Here is an 18,228-nt window from a genome sequence, read left to right as displayed (position 1 = left end):
TTTATCCAAGTTATTAAAATATTCATTTCCACCGGAATTAGTGGCATCAACGGTAAATTTGAAAATTCCGAACAACCCAACCCGGCTTTGCATACGTGTGATAGTGTGTACTTAGCATACGTATTTTCTCTCTTTCTCCACGGCCACGGGACGACTACTCCGAGGAGGGTGCTCGCTCGCGAATTTTCCACAAGAGGTGTAAAACACCTTTACTAACATCTCGCGTCTTGATTTTCATAAGTCGCGGTTCCGGCCGCCGGTCGCTCTCCCGCGATGGACGATCGGCGGCCAAGCGCTGAGAGTGCTGTGTGTGTGTGTGCTTGTATGCCGTCCTGCTCTCCGCGTGTGTTAGTCGACTCTGGCCGACCGGCGGCTCCCGTATAAATATAATACCTCCTTTACCAGAAATCATTTCGTACATAGCTCTTGACAACGCAAGTGTCCAGTAGCAGCGGAACTCTCTCTCTTAACTAAGTTCTTCAGAAGTTCTTATATTGTTTCTTATTTTGGATTATATTTTTAAAACAAGAAAACACCTCCAAAATATTTTTTGATTCTTTATAAATTTTTGTGAGTTAATTTACAACTGAGAAGTGAATTATATAAAGTGAAAGTAAATCAACGGTTAGAAAGTGTTAAAGGATACGTTCAGGACTACAAGTGATAACAGAACTGTAGAATCAATCGATTGGTGAAAATCAACAGGATGAAGTTCCTGGTGCCATTCGTGGCGATATGTTCGCTGGGTATGCTGGCCACGGTCCGTGGGGCCCCGTTCAACTCGTACGACACCATCGAGGAACTGGTGGTGCCCGAGTCCAAGGTGATCGATTTCGACAACCTGACCGAGAGCGAACGGTCTGACCTGCTCCGCAATCAGATCAACATAACGGCGGTCAAGCTGCAGCAGCAGCGCCTTCGGGACGAGGCCGCCCAGAAGAACTTGCAACGGGCCGGGGCTCCGATGGCCATCAAGCAGAGTGCCACCGAACCGAACGTGTCCAGCCACGCGCAGAACCGCAAAGCGTAAGTACCTCCGAAAGTTGAAGTCTTCAGCGCGAAAAAGAAGGGGGGAAAAAGTGCAAAATTTCGCATGCATGTCGCAGTTTTCGCATTTTCCGGTATTTTTAGAACCGTTGCGCTCTGGGTTGATATTAAAAAATGCACGCAAAACGTAGTATTCGTGTGACTTCTTGAAGGCGAAGAAGTATACATGAAAAAAGAACGGGCTGTGATGAAAAATTGGAAGGTATTAATTACGAGCCGGCTTGGCTGGCAAGCCGGGAAATTCAAAGCCGTCGGAAAATTGGTTCGTAGCGGAAGGCAAGGACGGATTGTTGGTGGTGGGAGTGAGTGAAAATATTTGTCACAATGTCCGCGATGCGCCAATTTCAAGGCAATTGCACCCGGCGGCAAAGATTGGCCTAGTGTTAATTTGTGGATTGTGGGCAATGCCATCTAAACTTGAGTTTTATTGAGAGTTTGGTTACTCTCAATAAACATGATATTATTGATAATTTTTATTTTTATAATGATTACGATTGATAACATTCTTGGATAAAACTTATTTCACATGGAAAACAAGTTTTTAAAGGTATCAAAACCAAAGTTGTTTAATGTTTCTTAATAGTTAACAATACTTTTCTTTTTAACTTGTTTTAGTTCGTAGCTGGTTAATGCTTGATCGTTAACCATAACTTCAAAATTGTATAAACAAATAAGTGTCTTTTAAAAACTCAAAAAATATTAACAAAAATATGCAATAGTTGGTGGGTGTACTCATAAGTTCATAATGTTAAGATTAATCTCTTCTAAAAAACACATTCTTCGTAACTATTGAGTTAAGGAGTTACATTCGCGTAAAAAATCTCAAAACTTCATGTTTAAGAAAGTTTGTGAAATCTTTTTAAAAGGTGATTTCCAACCATTCCTGACATTTTCATGAAGATATTAAGGGGTTACATACATGTTGAAAATTACAAAATTTCATACTACAGAAAAATTATTAAATCCACTTAAAAGATGAATTTCAATCACTTCTGAAAGTTTCATGAAGATATTTCACGATTTAACTAAGTTAGAGACGAGCTCAGAATTTTGGCATGCGCAAAGCAAATTGTCTAACTTTCTGAGCGTTTTTCTCTAAACACCGAGTTGATTTACGGGTGCCACGATATCTCGAGATGGGACGGACCAAATTGGCTGAAATTTTGGGTGAAGACTCCCAAGACATATTCCGTGTGCATGACGAAGCCCGATTTTGAAATTTTTAATTTTCAAAAAATACAAAAATCAAAAACTGGCGATTTGTTATATGAGAAACAGAAAAATATTTTTATCTTTTTTCAACAAACTTTTTGAAAATTGGGCTTCGTCATGCACACGGAACTGGTTTAACGAGTCTTCAACAAAATTTTGAGCCGATTTGGTCGAAGCAATGTTGAGATATCGTGGCACCCGTTTTTGTAAACTAACATCAAAAAGCTATATCTCGGCAATGATACAACCAAATGTCTTCAAATTTGTTGTATTAATAGATGAAAATGTATATTTTAATGCCCTGAAAACAGATTTTGTAAAAAGTTTAAGTGTGTGCTCAAACCAACCTCTGACATTTTTGCCGATTTACATGTATGTAACCCCTTAAGCGAATATGAATGTGAAGCGTTTTTCTCGAAACAACGAGTGCTTTTTATGCTTTGTATTCCTACAAAAAAACAACCTTTGTACATTTTTGAATATTTCTTAATAAAATTTTCGTCCAATGACATTGCTATTTTTTTGTCTATGAATAACGTTGAACCTTTGCACGCGCCGCACTTAGCTACTGTTCCCAGCTGATGACAAATCCCGTGTGGTAGAAGGTATGATTTTGGAAAGTTCTTCCGCCTCCACACCGCTATAATTACCTGAGTGGAAGAACACACCCACTGGGAGGGTTATTTTAAGACAACTCGTGCAAATGACCTAGGCATCGACGTCAGGTTCCATTGATGAAAAATTAACTTTCTCTGAAATTTAACTTCCCCTTTTTTCGTTGTTAGCAGCTGATGATGAGTATACTAGGTAGGCCTACTCAACTTGGTAACACCGATTTATCTTGTGTTAGTACATTAATTACGGGCTGTCTCAAATATCTAACTAAATGACTCGGGGAAATATTCAAATCCACCCGCACCGGCTCGGTCAGCGTCCGACAGCCCGATGACAAAACATGTCTTGGCAGCTAATTTATGATCACTCTGAAATGTCTCGCACGACCATATGTTACGCGCCGATCACCGGCGGTCGCGAGAGCATCTTTGGGACACGCGTTTTTCGCACCCGACTCGGATTCGTTACAAGCGTGCGTTTAGTTTATATATCTTTAAAAAAACGTGGACGCTCAAGCGAGCGTCTAAATGTCTGGGAGCGTAATTGGGCGGAAAATTCCACACTGAAACAAATCGGGTGCTGCCGGCCGGCGGCGTGGATGTCGTTTTGAACACGTGCTGACGTTTAAAATGCAAAGCCGGTTGAAACTGGCCTAAGTTTTGGGCAAATTGTTGGCCAGATTTTGGGGCGATACAAAGTGATGCAGGTTGAATTTGTAGCTGTAAGCTGTCCCATATCGTTGCTGTCGTGCTAACTTGAAGCGCGTGCATTTTGTGCCAAATTGAGTTAAGAACGCCATCTTGTGCAGCTCAGAATGCCTCAGAACATCAAAAGTCGATTTCAATCCTGAGATATTCAATGAAAAACGGAACAAAACTTCGTGCATATTTGTTACTTTTCATTTGAAACAAGTTTCAATCTTGTCGTGCTATCTTAACACACCCTGAAAATTGATGTAAGTGCGGCAACTAGCCAAAGGGATTTCATTTCAGAACGCGTTTGACACACGTTCATGCCCGACAACCGTAAACATTTTTAATTATGACTCGGGACTCTGGCAATCAAATTCAACAAAACTTCAGGACAATGCCCAGAAGTGTGAACCAAACAAAACGTTTTTGTTATTGTTTAAATTGCTCTAGTTTTTTTTCGGAACGTCAAAACGTGACGTGCGACAAGTTAGCAAGACGGCGTCGATATGGGACATTTATACGAACATGGGCAATTAAGCCATGTGAGCAACTCTCTACGAAATCGGCCGATTTCGACCATTTTTATTTTTTGTATTTTTTGATTAGACTCAAACTTTGTGGGGGCCTTCCCTATGACCAAATAAGCTATTTTGTGTCATTGGTTCACCCATACAAGTCTCCATACAATTTTGGCTGCTGTCCATACAAAAATGGTATGTAAATATTCAAACAGTTGTAACTTTTGAGTGAATTTTCTGATCAATTTGGTGTCTTCGGCAAAGTTGTAGGTATTGTTGAGGACAATTGAGAAAAAAAATAGGTACACGGAAAAAAAAATGCTTTTTTTCACTAAAACTATTCATTGTTTGGCCTTTTTAAAATGTTAGTCTTGATTCATTTATTTTCAAAATATTTTTTTTCGAAAAGATCGGAAAATTTTACGAATGTTTCATGTATTAACATTGAAAATCGGACCATTAGTTGCTGAGATATCGACATTAGAAAATGGTGGGTTGTTTTGGTGAGACTTAGAAAACTTCAATTTTCGTGTTTCTTTTTCTTAAAGCGGCTGTATCTCAGCAACCCGAGGTCCAATCTTCAATGTCTCTTAGACAATTTCATAGCAAATTTTCTGAACTTTTCAAAAAAAATATTTTTGGAAATGGTCGCTCATGGTCACTATTTTTAAAAATCGAAAAACTGCACATATTTTGCTAAAATCAAACTTTCGGTGGCTATATCTTGAAAACGAAGCCCTTTTTAAAAAAAATGTACAGTAGTTTTCGATTGCAAATTCAATTTTGCATTAAAAAATTACTTCAAATTTATTTTTGCATGAAATTTGGATTTTTTTACAAAAATCACTATTTTTCAAAAATTCATAACTCTGCGGCAAATTTTTTGACCATGTTTCTCGATAGCTCAAAAGTTGCGGATTTTAGTCCCCTAAAACATATCAAAAAATCTCGAAAATCAAAAAATACGCATTTTGGGAAATTGAGTTTTAGTGAAAAAAAAAGTTGATAAAAAAATCTGCAAATTTTTTTTCCGTAAACTTATTTTTTCTCAATTGTCCTCAACAATACCTACAACTTTGCCGAAGACACCAAATTGATCAGAAAATTCACTCAAAAGTTACAGCTGTTTGAATATTTATATACCATTTTTGTATGGACAGCAGCCAAAATTGTATGGAGACTTGTATGGGTGAACCAATGACACAAAATAGCTTATTTGGTCACAGGGAAGGCCCCCACAAAGTTTGAGCCAAATAAAAAAATACAAATAAAATCCATTTCCGGTTTTGGTAGAGAATTGCTCATGTCTAAAACTTAAGAGTACTAAGTAGTAGTATAGTACAGTACTGTTCAGATGAATTCTTTCGAATGCTTTTTGAAAGATTTGGTCAATTAAACGTTTTAAGGTGAATTATTCCATCTTTGTTTATATTTTTTTGTTCACAGGTATAAATTTGCTTCCCTGACAGTAATTTGACAAAATTTCTTCAACATTTTTGTAACGATTTGCCTGTTTCTTTTAAAGTTATGAAAAACATAATTAATTATTGATTGTTAAATTTTTAGACGCTTTGATTGAAAACGAGAACTTTTTCAGACTTTGTCAAAAATATATTTCGGCTCAAAACAGGATTTTTTGGGTTCTTTTTTCTCAATAAAACTTTGTTGTCCTACATGTTATCCTACGCTTATATAAGCCATTTTTTTGTAAATGGAGCCAGTTTCACTCGATAATGACATTCGAGAAGGGCGTTAGTATCACAGCAAAAAAAAATCTGTGTAAAATCGCATGCACAAGCATGCACATCACCTTTGTGAGAAAAGGCGTGTAATATTGTATGAGAAAACGTGTGTACATGTACCGAAGAAAAAAAATCAGGTCTGCTCACCCCAGAAATAACATCAATCCAGCGAGAGTCATATTCAGATTACCAAGTCCGCGCCCCAACTCACTCGGCTATCTCGCCGCTATGTGAATAGTCGAATCAATGCCAATGTAACAGCCCGGGCAGACGGTAATAACAAAATGCATGCCATTTCAATAACAAATACTGTTAAAATAACAGAAAGTGATATGGAATCTTCTTGAAAAATCAGTTTATGTTATCATCACAAAATTTGTTATTGGTTTGATATTGGTTGAGAGCCAACACAACTTTGGAATAACATTTTTTGTTATGGAAGCATACCTCCAACTGTTATTGGGATGATCGGATTAGTTGTTAAAATAACAAAAAATAATAACAAAAATTTGTTCGAAGAATAACTGAAAATGTTATTAGTCTGTTATTACAATAACAATCCAATAACAAAAAAATCATAACGACGAATAACAAATCTTGTTATAAATAACATAAAATGTTATTGGCCTAGTATTTTCAAATAACAAACAATATTATTCCCAAGTTATTTCCGTCTGCTCGGGAGTAGGTTTTCCGTACGTCGTATACTGTGTTAACTACATACGATGTATGGGGAACCTACAGCTACATCGGTGAAGATCCAATTATTCATTGCGGCGAAATAGCCGAATGAGTTGGGGCGCGGACTTGGTAACCTGAATATGACTCTCGCCGGATTGATGTTATTTCTGGGGTGAGCAGTCCTACACGCTTTTTGTGTACACGTTTTCTCATACAATATTACATGCTTTTTCTCACAAAGGTGATTTTTTTTGCTGTGTATTTTTTTTTGTTTTTCGTAATTTAAATTTTAAAGAAAGAAACAATCCCCCTTTATATTTTTTTTGAATTTTTAAGTTTCAAAGTCAAATTTTAAGGTGAGTCCACGATTTTTTTCGTTAAAAAATTTTAAGTGAAAATAGTCTAAGATATTACAAAAAGACTCACGGAAATGCAGGATGGAGCAACTCACTGGTCCAATATAAATTTATGAAAATTAGACGAGTTTTCCGGAAAAAAATCAAGTCTATCATATAGAAATGGCCAAAAATCATCAAAAATTTTTTTTAACATTTTTGTTTTAAAAAACGCTGTAACTTCACAACGATTGGACTCAGGGCAATGGTCAACATAGAGATTTTAATGTAAAACTGTCAGGAGAATCGATTCTCGCGTTCGGTTTATGAAAATTTTGGCGTTTAGAGCACTTTTCAAAAAACAGTATTAGTTTTTTTTAAATTTTTAAGGAGGGTTGCTTCATAATATATTTTTCGTGAGTCTTTTTGTAACATCTTAGGCTATTTTCTGAAATATTTTGAAAGAAAAGAGAATTTGACTTTTGACGTGTAGATGAACAATCTCGAGCGTTTTTGATATTAATTTATCATAAGTAGGTAGGTCGAATACCGATGTAAAAATGACTTTGTTTACCAATGGCTCTTACGGCTTTTTGAAAACTTATCCGACCAATTTGAGTGATTTTGAAAAATGTCCCCACGGGAACCGGTATCCAGAATATCCAATGTGGCCATACTGGGGGCGGCTTTGAGTTTTGGCAAAAATGATACATTTTTATCACATTTGCAGTGAATTTTGAAGATTACAATGAAGTTTCAATCAGATGTATGTCCAAGTTCTGTCTAACTCCGAGTACCACCAGAACCGGTATCCGGAACATCCGGTATCGGTTCTGCGTGACCGGAAGTTGATCTGTGTGACTCAGAAGTGTTAAAAGAGCAAAATTGGTTGAAATTTATTGGTTTCCCATTTTTTTTTTACAATAGATTATCCTCGATTTTTGACTCAGAGGCAGCTAGTTTTGGCTTCCCTTAAAGGGGGAGGGGTCACATCTTAAAAGATGGTGCAATTAATCTGCTTGATGCAACTTGAAGCACTCAAATCGATTGAAAACTGGCTGAGTTACATCGATTTTACTAAACACAAAACTTCCCGAGTCTTTGAGGGTTTAAAGAATTTACTTTTTCGCATTTTCTAAAGATCATAAGGGAAATTCTCGTACTCGCTCCTAACTCCATTTAATTTGTTGATTTTCACTATTAAAACAATTTATTTTCAAATCTAAAGATAGATACTTGCTTGCTTACTTGAAAACGCTTTTCATGAGCTGTAAATCAACGTCAAAGTGCTGATATGACAATATTATAGGCACGATTGAATTAGATGCTGTTCCCCTAATACTGTCATGTTTGATTTGTTAGTCGACATTGTGATCGAATGCACAAAAAGAAAGCAAAGCTTATCCTCAAATATTTTAGACCATTCCTTGAAAAAAAAAATCGTCTGCACAATTCCCATCGAGCACCGCCAATCCATCACGCAGAAAATTCTCACCCAAACATTCCACAGCCGTCGTCTGACAGCGCGCGGCTGCAATTTAATAAACAAACAACTTCCAGATCGCATAAAGACACACCTCCCCGACCTTGACTACTGTGCTGTGCATCACAGGCGGAATTCAAATTTCTGTCCCGGCCACCCCCCCGTCCAAACCATCCCGCCAGACAGACGGACCTGTTCCCACTACCTAATCGGCCCGTTTCCCGTTTGCTCTAATTCCTGACACAGTTCTTCTCGCGACCTCCAAGAGTGTCTGAACGAATCTGTGTAGCACTACCCGTTCGTCTGGCTGTTGGTTGTTGTGCAGCATTCCTGCGATAACTAAGGACAAAAAAAATACGCTTGCATAATATACGAGAAGTCGGCGGGACCCACGCTGAGGACCTGTTCAGGCACAACGCAGTTTAGACGGTGTTACGCAAGTAGAAGATGATAAGAGATTGTACTTGGTACAGTCCGAGAAAGTTCTGATGTTCTGAAGTAGCTCGCATTGCATAACTAAGATCGGGGAAAAAACCTTCCCTAAACTGATGGTGATGATTGCAACGCCTAATGAAGGTGGTCCAACGTGAGTCAATATGCAATTCCGTTTCGTTGCCGGCTACAGCCGTGTCGGGACTCGTTCAAAGAGTACAACCGCGCAGAGAAAACTGCGATGCGACGACGGCGAGGGAAGCATACTGAAGTAGCTGGTGCGGGAGGGGGCTATGTAGCGCACATGAGAACCCCCTTCTGAGCGAGCCAGACGGCGGCTAGACAGCGTGATTTTTATTAACATACTTAGCGGTCTTCTTCCACCAAAGCCCCAACGTAGTCATCATCAAGTCTGCTACTGCTGGCTGAATTGAACGAGCCGCCGTGCATCGCGGCCAAATTACGGGACGAACATCGACGACACCAATAACTGGGTGCAGGGGACAAGGAGGAGGAGGATGATGTGCGCTGGGCTTCAGAGCATAGTGCCAAATCTTGGTCGGGCGAGTACGCGATATGCACACGTGATGAGGAAGAGGATGCGATGACGGTGTGATACTGCGCCGCCGTGGACCGTGTGCAGTATTTTTTGTTGCGGTTTTCAATGTCAAGGTCGGGAAGCTCTTGCGGGACGTATCGCCGGCTGGGATGGGACTGGATCGGGGTTGTAGTTGGAGGAGTTTGAAACGAGGCTTTCAAAAGCATTTTTTTTCATATGGAATGATTCATATTTATCAATTCTGAAGTCAGTAGAACGCACAAGACCTCATTATTAGGGTTTGTGAAATTTCAATCCCGTGAAATTGTATGTTTCTGTGAAACTGTAACGATATGTCTCAAAATAATTTATCAAACTCAAATAGGAATGAAATAATCTTAATAATTACTGCAAAGTTAAGCGATTTAATTGCTAATATAGGGTTGGTGATTTTTGACGATTTCGTGTACGGCTTAAACTTCGTGAAATGTATCAACTTTCTCATTTTTTCTTAAATAAGGCCGTTGCAAATATTTTTCAAAGTTTATGTAGCCAACGCCCCCCCCCCCTTTTTTTCAATGTTAGCCTGAATAATCAGAGGGCAAAAAAATTTCTTTTTAGAAAAACTTCACAATTTTATTGAAAATTAAAATTAAATCAACTGAAAACCAGTTGAAATGCATTTTCCCGCGTTTATAATCATATTTAGCATGTTGGAGCTCTTTTGAAAACATTTTAAATTTTCATGAAATACCAATGTACAGTCCCACGAAAAGTTTTTTTTGCGAAAAAAATCCGTCAATACTTCGATATTTTCAAAACTAATGATTGGAAAGCAACTGTACGCCTGTAAAATGCATTTTAAAACACTTTTTTGCAACTCCGTCGTGAAACTACTTACTTTTCCTGTCATTCTTGAACGACGAAATAGCCTACTTTTCTGTACCAAAAATAACAGAATCGAATAGCAACACTCTTCAGCACTTGTTTCGAAAAGTAACACTTTTCAACATTTTTTTGATTTAAACGATTTATTGACAAAATACATGAAAATTTGACATAAAATTTCACTCAGTGTGTGTTTTTGGAATTGCAAAAAATGTTGTATGGAACTCGTTGCAAAACTTGAATTTTTCAGCACTCTTCGTATTTATCCAACTCGGTGAACCTTGTTTGATAAATGTACGACTCGTGCTGAAAAAATCCTCTTTTTGCCACTTGTTGCATAAACTACTATTTTGCAATTCCACTGTGAAACCGTCCACTTTTCCTGTCCTTCTGGAGAAATGAAAAGGCCTACTTTTCCCTATCAAAAATAACAGAATTCAATAATAGTGCTGAAAACATTTGCAACGGCATAACAAAATAATAAATAGTTGATCCATAAAGACTACTTAAGTAAATTTTATTATTTTTCAATTCTTTAATTTTAACAATATTTTATTATTTGGGTGGAGAATTCCCGTGAAAGATAAAAAATACTCTTTTTTTGTTTTCTATTCTCATTTTGAATTAAAAATTTCGATTTCGTTACAAATCATATTATTTTTGCCTATTGATTTTAAATTAAGTTTTTGATAAGTGAGATGCACACTAAAAAAAATATTTTTAATGGGCTAACTGTCGCAGAAAATTCAAATAATTTTACTCATTTTGGCTGAACAAGATTGTTTAATCTTGCTTTGATATGAAATTTCATTAAATGCAAATCGGCGAAAACTTGTTATCTTTACTAGTCGAATATAAATAAAAAAAGCAAATCAGTAAATTAGAAAACGCATGCCCTACATTTATTTAGAAAAATATAAAGAGCTCATCCATAAACCAGGTGGAAACTTTTTTGAAAATTAGGAGAATTTTGTTTTTGTGTCACGTTCAAATTAAGTGATGTTTTTTTTTAGTTTATTGAAGAATAATATATAATGAAGCATAACAAGTAGTTTCTGTGATTTAAACATAAGATTTTCAGAGTTATTTTAACATTTTTTACGTTTCGCGAAATTTGCGTGAAATTTTGTGTTTTGAAATAGAGGTCCCCGTGAAATTTGCAATTTTGAAGCGTGAAATATCACAAAGCCTACTCATTATGTACAACTAAACATTTGAGAAATTCAGTAAAAAATATCTCTACACGCTTGGTTTTCCAAATAATCTTAAAAATTAGAGAATAAAAGTGGCTAATACTGCATCTTTCACGAAAATTCTGAATACCAGAAAATTTTTAACAATCATTGTAAACATGTACAAATGACGAAATAAAATCCCAGAAATAAGCTTCATACATTGTTTCCAGCTCTACTGGATATAACTGGTCATTATGCATGGTCTTCGCCAGCATCAGCACTAATTTGATTGAAACTATCATGTGCCCAGTGGTGCACGTGGTCGCGTCCAGCCTCTTCTCGTTGACTGCCCATCTAATGTCTGCGGCCTCCGGGCTATGCTGCTGCAGACTCAACTATTAAGCCCCCCCTCCCCCTTGACATGTCAGCAACCTTGTTGCACAAAACGGGATGTAATCTGTCTACGCGTGCGAGCACTCCGGGTTCATCCCTGTGCCTGTCAACAGCACGGTATAGTTTACTGGTTCCTGATGGGTCTGCATAAGCAGACGTCGGTTGGGACGCGATAGCAGAGCGTGGAGCGACGAAGAAGGTGAGATGTTCTCTGTCTGGTCTGGACCGTACACCTCACCCCACGTCGCGGGTCTACCAGCCGCGATAGTTGGTATTCCAGTGAGTGGAACTAAACAGTTTAACTGCACATACTCACACTCTGCATAGTGTGGTATGTGCACTTCGTCTAGCACGTCTAGAGCTGCTGAAGAAGGTTGTTCATAGGCCGCCGCCGCCGCCGCCGCCGCCGCAACAACTATTTATAGAGCTGTCTATCGCGCCGGTTCAACTCTGTACGGCGAAGTACTGTGTCCGTGGAAGGGTGGAGAAGTGTACCGTGTGGTCGTCTAGCCACTGTCTGGGAGCAGCATGAATGAGATTGATATGTTGATGTGACGAATTTAAAACGGCCGCCAACGGCAGGGATTGGAATGGGAGGGGGAGCGCAGGTCCAGGTGTGTCTGCGTCGGCGGGGCAGCCCCGTCGACGTTCAAGGAATGTGGGCATGTGGGAAAACTGCTTCGACTTGTGGAATTCGCCAGACGTTGAGCCGCGCTTGGTTACCGGTTGAGCTTTATTGAGTTGTTTGTTGGTTTCTTTGCAGGTTCGAAAAACAGATCATCGGCAATATCCGGCAGAGCATCGAGTCGAACCTGATGCGCAACGACAGCTACATCCAGATGGGGGCCACGCACGAGATGGCCTTTTCCGCCGTTTGTGACCTGCCGAAGCACACCGAGCAGAGCGTCTGGGACGATCAGTTCACCTGGAACCTTTACTTCCGTCTTACTCATAGCAAGCCTTACACTTCGGTCAGCTCGGCGATTTTGAGGTAGGCCAACCGGATCAAGGCAGTTCAATCACGTGCTAACGCATTTCGGTTCATTTTTTCCACACATAGATTGTACATGAAGGGCAGCAACTCAACCGATGGAGATTCGAACCGTCGCGATGACGAAAACTGCAAAAATCCGGCCGAGCCGATGATCCGCATAACAGTTTCGGTGTACATGCGCAAGAAGAACAAGGGTAAGTTGAACTCGTTGGTTTTGTCTCCCCCGACAGAGAGCCTAACCTTTGCTGAACTTTACGCAGACAACTCCGTGATGGAACGCAAGAAGCGCATCTGCAGCAGCATCACCGTAACGAAGAACTACCGGGGCTGGATCACGCTCGACACGCTGCTGGCGGTGAAGCAGTGGGACAAGCCGAACCGTAACATGGGCATCGCGATCGACGTCCAGGACCATGAGGACCAGCCGTTGCACGCGGCCACATTCTTCCAGCCGGCCGATTGCCTCGAGGCAAGTAAAGCAAACGGTGAGTGTGTGTTTTTGTGCTTTTTACTATTAACCATTTTTAAGTTCCTCAAGTGACCAACATTCCACGAACCGACTGCCCGATAGTGATTAGGGTGGAAACCTTATCCAGAAAGAAAGCGAAACTGGCGTCTAGGGTTCGATATGAGGAAGAGCACTTGGTGATGGTGATCCTTCCGTAAAATGACGACCCGCGGAAATTGCCGGTGGCCTTCAGGTGGCGCGCCACGTTGGTTCAGGTAGCGGTCATTCGAAGCTTTCAGCCGCAGGGGCTCTCTCGCTCTGCTAACGGACACCGGACACAAGAACGCATTCCTGCAGAACGCGTTGTTCCCACGTTTGTTTATCGCCGTTTCCCGCTCAAAAGGTGATTTTTTATGCTGGCACTTCAAGCGACGAGGGTGTCGAATATCCTCGCGCCAGCTAAAATGCAATTTCTGTATGTTTCGGTGAAAATTTGAACCTTCTTAGGTACCTTTCCACCTTCCTGTTCAATCTTGAGGACAGTTATCCAAGCCTTTCAACAAATGACCCAAGGCGTTGCAACTATTTCCGTTTGATCACCCATCACCCCTCAGAAAAAAATACCCCCTCATTACCGGGCCGGAGAATAAACAGACGGGGTAGACCAAACGTCTCGTGGCCCCAAACGCGAGACGGCAATAATAAAAAAAACACCCCGGCCAAGAAGCGACGGCCAGTGCACTGCCGAGGTTTGCACTTTTTTTCCAACCTTCACTTAAGGCAGCACACGACCCTATATTATTTTCGTGCCCGACTTTGTTTACGCTAACCTGCCCAACTGGAATTTTCATTCAGAGAGTCTTATGGGTGCGAGCCCCGCCCCCTTCGGAAACCCCCGTAAACTCCCGATCCTCCCCATTTGAACGACTGAACGGGCATGGTTCGGAAGAAGTGTGCTGACTAGGCCAACGGAAGACAGGTGAATGATATCCCTCCTGTTGCTGTGCGTCGTGAGTTATCGTTTCGGTTTTCTTGGACGGACCGCGGCCGTCGTTGACAGCCAGTGTGCACCTGAGAATGTCCGTTGAAAGTTTGAGGTTAGATCCTAAATAATCCCCTTTTATATGAGTAAAGGCATTCCGATGAACCTAGGTAATGAAAATAAACACATCAGGTTTTATATCTCTTTAGTTGCGATTTGTTTTAACATCTTTGCGTGTTTGCGTGATTTACTCAGTGTTGATTTCTTCGACTAATCACAGTGGTTTTTCATTTCTAAATGTTCTGAACTCCACCCCTCGATGGTTGGGCACTTTTTTGTTTGACACTTTTTTAGTTAAAACCCCGTTGGTTGGTCACTAAAAAGTGACGAACTGTCACTTTTTACTCGGCGCTCACTACTGTCAATACTGTCAAAACAAACGTTTGGTAGTGTGTGTGTGAACTCCACGTAGCAGGGGTGTCAAACAAAAAAGTGATCCCGTTCGTTTGACAACAGTTGGTGTCAAACCATCGGGGTTTGAGTGTATTCTGAGATCCGTTTATTTATTATTTTTATTCAAATAATTTTTAGAGACTTTTCCCTTTTTATAAATTTCCTTTTTTCAATGTAGGATATTTGGGCTACCAAACAAATTCCTTACTTTTTCATTTGTTTTTGTTATTTTTAACATGTATTTTTATGGACTACACTCAATCCCCGGTGGTTGGTCACTTTTTCGTTTGACACTTTTTTAGTTTGTACTCCGTTGGTTGGTCAAAGTCAAACTGAAAAGTGACAAACTGTCACTTTTTACACGGCGCTCACGCACACTACCAAAACAAACGTTTTATAGAGCGTGTGAACTCCGTGTAAAAGGGGTGTCAAACTGAAAAGTGATCCCGTATTGCATTTTTTTTTAAATTTTGTTTTAAAGTTAAAATTTTATTTGTGAATTTTGAAATCAACAGGAGATATTTTATAACGTCAAAATTAGAACCACTGTGCTAAGCGAAAAAAAATAAATAAACCGCACGAAAAATTATGAGTTTTCACTTTCGATTGTCGTGTTTCTATTTTTAATGCGTTTTTCCGCTTTCGTTGGCAATTTTTCGCTTGCGCTTTGCATTCCCTATAAGCGCAAATAACCGCGCTTGCATTCGATATTCTCCCGCGATCAGCTCACCGCCCAAAAATGTAGCTTCCACTAAGTTTGACGTGTTATTGCTGCTGCTCGTTTGTTGCACTAATTAATGTACCCAGCTGTCTGTGAGCCCCGCACTGACCAACGGTTTATTTTCTCTTACAGCAACAGCAGCCGTACTTCCATGGAGCTTCTTCCGAAACTCACTCTCATGGTCCTCGGATGAAATGGACGATGTGCCACAGTAAGTGAATTTTTATTTGAGTGAGGTTAAATCCAAGTACTGACTCATCCTTTTCCCTTTCCGCAGCGTCCCACGCATAGACATCATGATGATGCACAAGCCTCTGTACCAACATTACCAGCATCACTCGCACCACTCCCGTCCCATCTTTCGGCCGAAGCACCAGCACCCGCACCACCACTACGGTGGAGTTCGCTACCGCCTAGATAACGCTTCCGGACCGTCTTCGTCATCGTCGTCTTCTTCCTCCGTTGCCAACTCGTTCGAATCCGTGGACGAGGTCGAGATCAAGCAGCATCCGTCGGTCCACGTGCACCACTCACAGGCCAAGCCGCACAAGAAGCGCCACCTGAACCACAACAACCAGCAACAGCACGTGGCCCGCCACCGGGTACAGTTCGAGAATAATTCGGCGGAAAGTGACGAAGACTACTCGGCGTCGTCGGCTTCCCTCGAGGAACGGAAGCTCTGAGAGTCCGGTAGTGTCGAGGTCAGCCGGCCCCGCCGTGGGCACTAGTATTAACGACCTTAGGTTAGCGTAGCGTAGCAGTTCACGCGTTGATCGCATTCGGCCGAGACATTTGCTGGTGTGTGGTGGATACGGCCCTGGCGCGACATCACGATCACGCATCGCGATGTCGCGCAACATCAGCTCCGCTCGGAGTTGCTCCGAATAAGCTAAGCGAAGAAGAGCCAGAAAACACAGTAAAACTCGAGTTCCTTCCCACGTATTTCGATTTTGTATTTTATTTGTAAAATCTAGCATTTACCCCTTAGAAGTGGCGAGATAACCAGTGACAGTTTACAAGATGCGGTCACGCTTGACCGCGTAGGTACGATAGGTTTAGAGTTCCTGAGCTCCGCGTAGAATGTGTGTATGTGTACTTAAGCAGACGCGGCATGGCCGCTTGGACGGCGGCGGGTCCACAGTGGTGTGGTGCTCATCACGATGTAGTCTGTAAGGCAGGTCAGTGTGTAAATCACTGTTTAGGGTCGCTAATACATTGCAGGCTTGACGGTATCACGAAATATTCCGTATAAAGCCAAACTAGCTTGATGCAGAGGTACACGGAAATTATCCTGTATTTCACCTTAATTTGTTTTAGTTTTTGTGCTTGTTCTCGATTTGACTTCAAGATACCATAGATCCGACATATTTTGAAAATTGACAGTTAATGCCAATTTGCATGAACGTTTTACAACACAAATTTCCAAATGATAAAAGTTTAAGAACAAAATTGCACGAAGCAAGAAATACAATTTCTCTTCCGTACTACAGTATCGAATCGTCGAAGGGCAGTTGCGCGCAAGCTTCATCCTAGTTTAGGGCACTTATTTATTTATGTTTGCGCTGGAAAGCAGCATTTTCGTTAAGCTAAGCTAAACTGTGTAAGGGACAAACAAAATGCGCTAGTAAGAGCTTTAAACAGATACGCTAAGAAACGGTAGTGTTAGAAACCTCCCCCCAAACTTTGATTGTATATAATGAGCAAAAGTCCTTCTTGTTAGCTTTAGGTTATTTATTCCCTCATGAGAGAAGGACAGACCAGCTTAAGCTAGCAGTCGTCTCTAATGTTTATTTTAAGTAACTTTTTGCATTACAGTTGATATTCAAATGTGACGAATGAACCGAATGATTTGTACATATTTGTTGCGTAAGTTCAGTTTTTCAAACGTGCTGATTCGGTTGCTACCTTTAAAGGTTAAGAAGCTCATATTGCGTGTAAGACGTAGTAGCTCGTAGGATGTGAATTATTCTCAAATCTAAGCGTTGTGTCTAGAGTGTAAGCCAGTCAGATATAAAACTTTTATTGAAAACAAAATAAAATTTAAAAATTCAGCAAACTTTAATTGTTACACGAACCAACTTCCCAAAATTTCCTTCAGTCCAGCTTCTAAGAATAGTTTGTACAGCAAATATCCCATGACGGCGTAGAAAATGGCCAAAAACACCATGTGGGCCATCCATTGTTTCCGATATCGTGCCCGTGCCTGCTCCAGGTTGTCCCATTTTTCCTTCATGAGATACATCCGCAGACCTATGACGTTGTGCGCCAGAAAATCCTTCCAATCGATTCGTTTGGCATCGCACGGGAAGTACCGTTGGTCTTCTTCGCTCATCTGGGCCAGTACCTTGTGGAACTGCTCGTTTCGGAAGTCCCACTCGTTGTTGGTGAAAAAGCAAAGCACTTCGGAGAATTTATGCACCTTACGGTATAGCTTCACGATCTGAGGTTTTTGGCTGTTGAAGCGAAGTCCCAGGTCAAACAGGACAGCCGGGATCAGGTGGTAGAATATTTTGAGGATTTCGGAGAGTACGTAGTAACGGGTGGTGTTGTACGTTGGGATCCAGAGCGACTTCAAAAATGGAATTTTGCCCTTCCATTTCATCTGCTCGGTTCGGACCATGCCCCAGGTGACGGGATTGTCCGCCGCGGTGCAATTAATGATGTTGGTCTCATCTGGATGGTTCTTGGCGTACCAACCTATAGCTAGGGTAGCATTCATGACGATATCCGCTGGAATGATGTCCGCCCGGAAGTCGTTGTTAATGTGGAAAATTCTTAGCGCTCCAGTTGCAGCCCCAATAACTACCCCGTTGAACCCGTACAGGTTATCCGTCCAACCGGGGATGGGATCGCTCGAAGTTGTTGTTACTATAACGATC

The 18,228-nt window shown here is 40.8% G+C and overlaps 2 protein-coding genes across 2 annotated transcripts in view; one reads left to right on the top strand and one right to left on the bottom strand.

Moving 5' to 3' along the window:
- The first annotated feature begins 398 nt into the window (after positions 1 to 398).
- LOC120418863 (protein anachronism) lies at positions 399 to 17,423 on the top strand. Its single transcript, XM_039581398.2, has 6 exons — positions 399 to 1,026; positions 12,515 to 12,742; positions 12,812 to 12,939; positions 13,006 to 13,230; positions 15,482 to 15,560; positions 15,627 to 17,423. Exons 1-6 carry the CDS (start codon positions 707 to 709, stop codon positions 16,030 to 16,032), a joined length of 1,386 nt encoding a protein of 461 aa, XP_039437332.1. The 5' UTR covers positions 399 to 706; the 3' UTR covers positions 16,033 to 17,423.
- LOC120418861 (uncharacterized) overlaps positions 17,339 to 18,228 on the bottom strand; it is a 50,042-nt gene continuing 49,152 nt past the window's right edge. Inside the window, 1 exon segment of the mRNA XM_039581394.2 lies at positions 17,339 to 18,217. Coding sequence (XP_039437328.2) covers positions 17,415 to 18,217 — 803 coding nt within the window. The 3' untranslated portion in view covers positions 17,339 to 17,414.

The sequence above is a fragment of the Culex pipiens genome, chromosome 3 (assembly GCF_016801865.2).
Source record: "Culex pipiens pallens isolate TS chromosome 3, TS_CPP_V2, whole genome shotgun sequence".
NCBI lineage: Eukaryota > Metazoa > Arthropoda > Insecta > Diptera > Culicidae > Culex > Culex pipiens.
This window is presented reverse-complemented; position numbering and strand designations above follow the sequence as displayed.

Excerpts from the sequence above, each read along its gene's own strand:
- LOC120418863 (XM_039581398.2), top strand. The coding sequence starts at position 707 with ATGAAGTTCCTGGTGCCATTCGTGGCGATATGTTCGCTGGGTATGCTG. Across the intron at positions 1,027-12,514 it reads CACGCGCAGAACCGCAAAGC|GTTCGAAAAACAGATCATCG; the intron begins GTAAGTACCTCC and ends GTTTCTTTGCAG. Across the intron at positions 12,743-12,811 it reads GTCAGCTCGGCGATTTTGAG|ATTGTACATGAAGGGCAGCA; the intron begins GTAGGCCAACCG and ends TTCCACACATAG.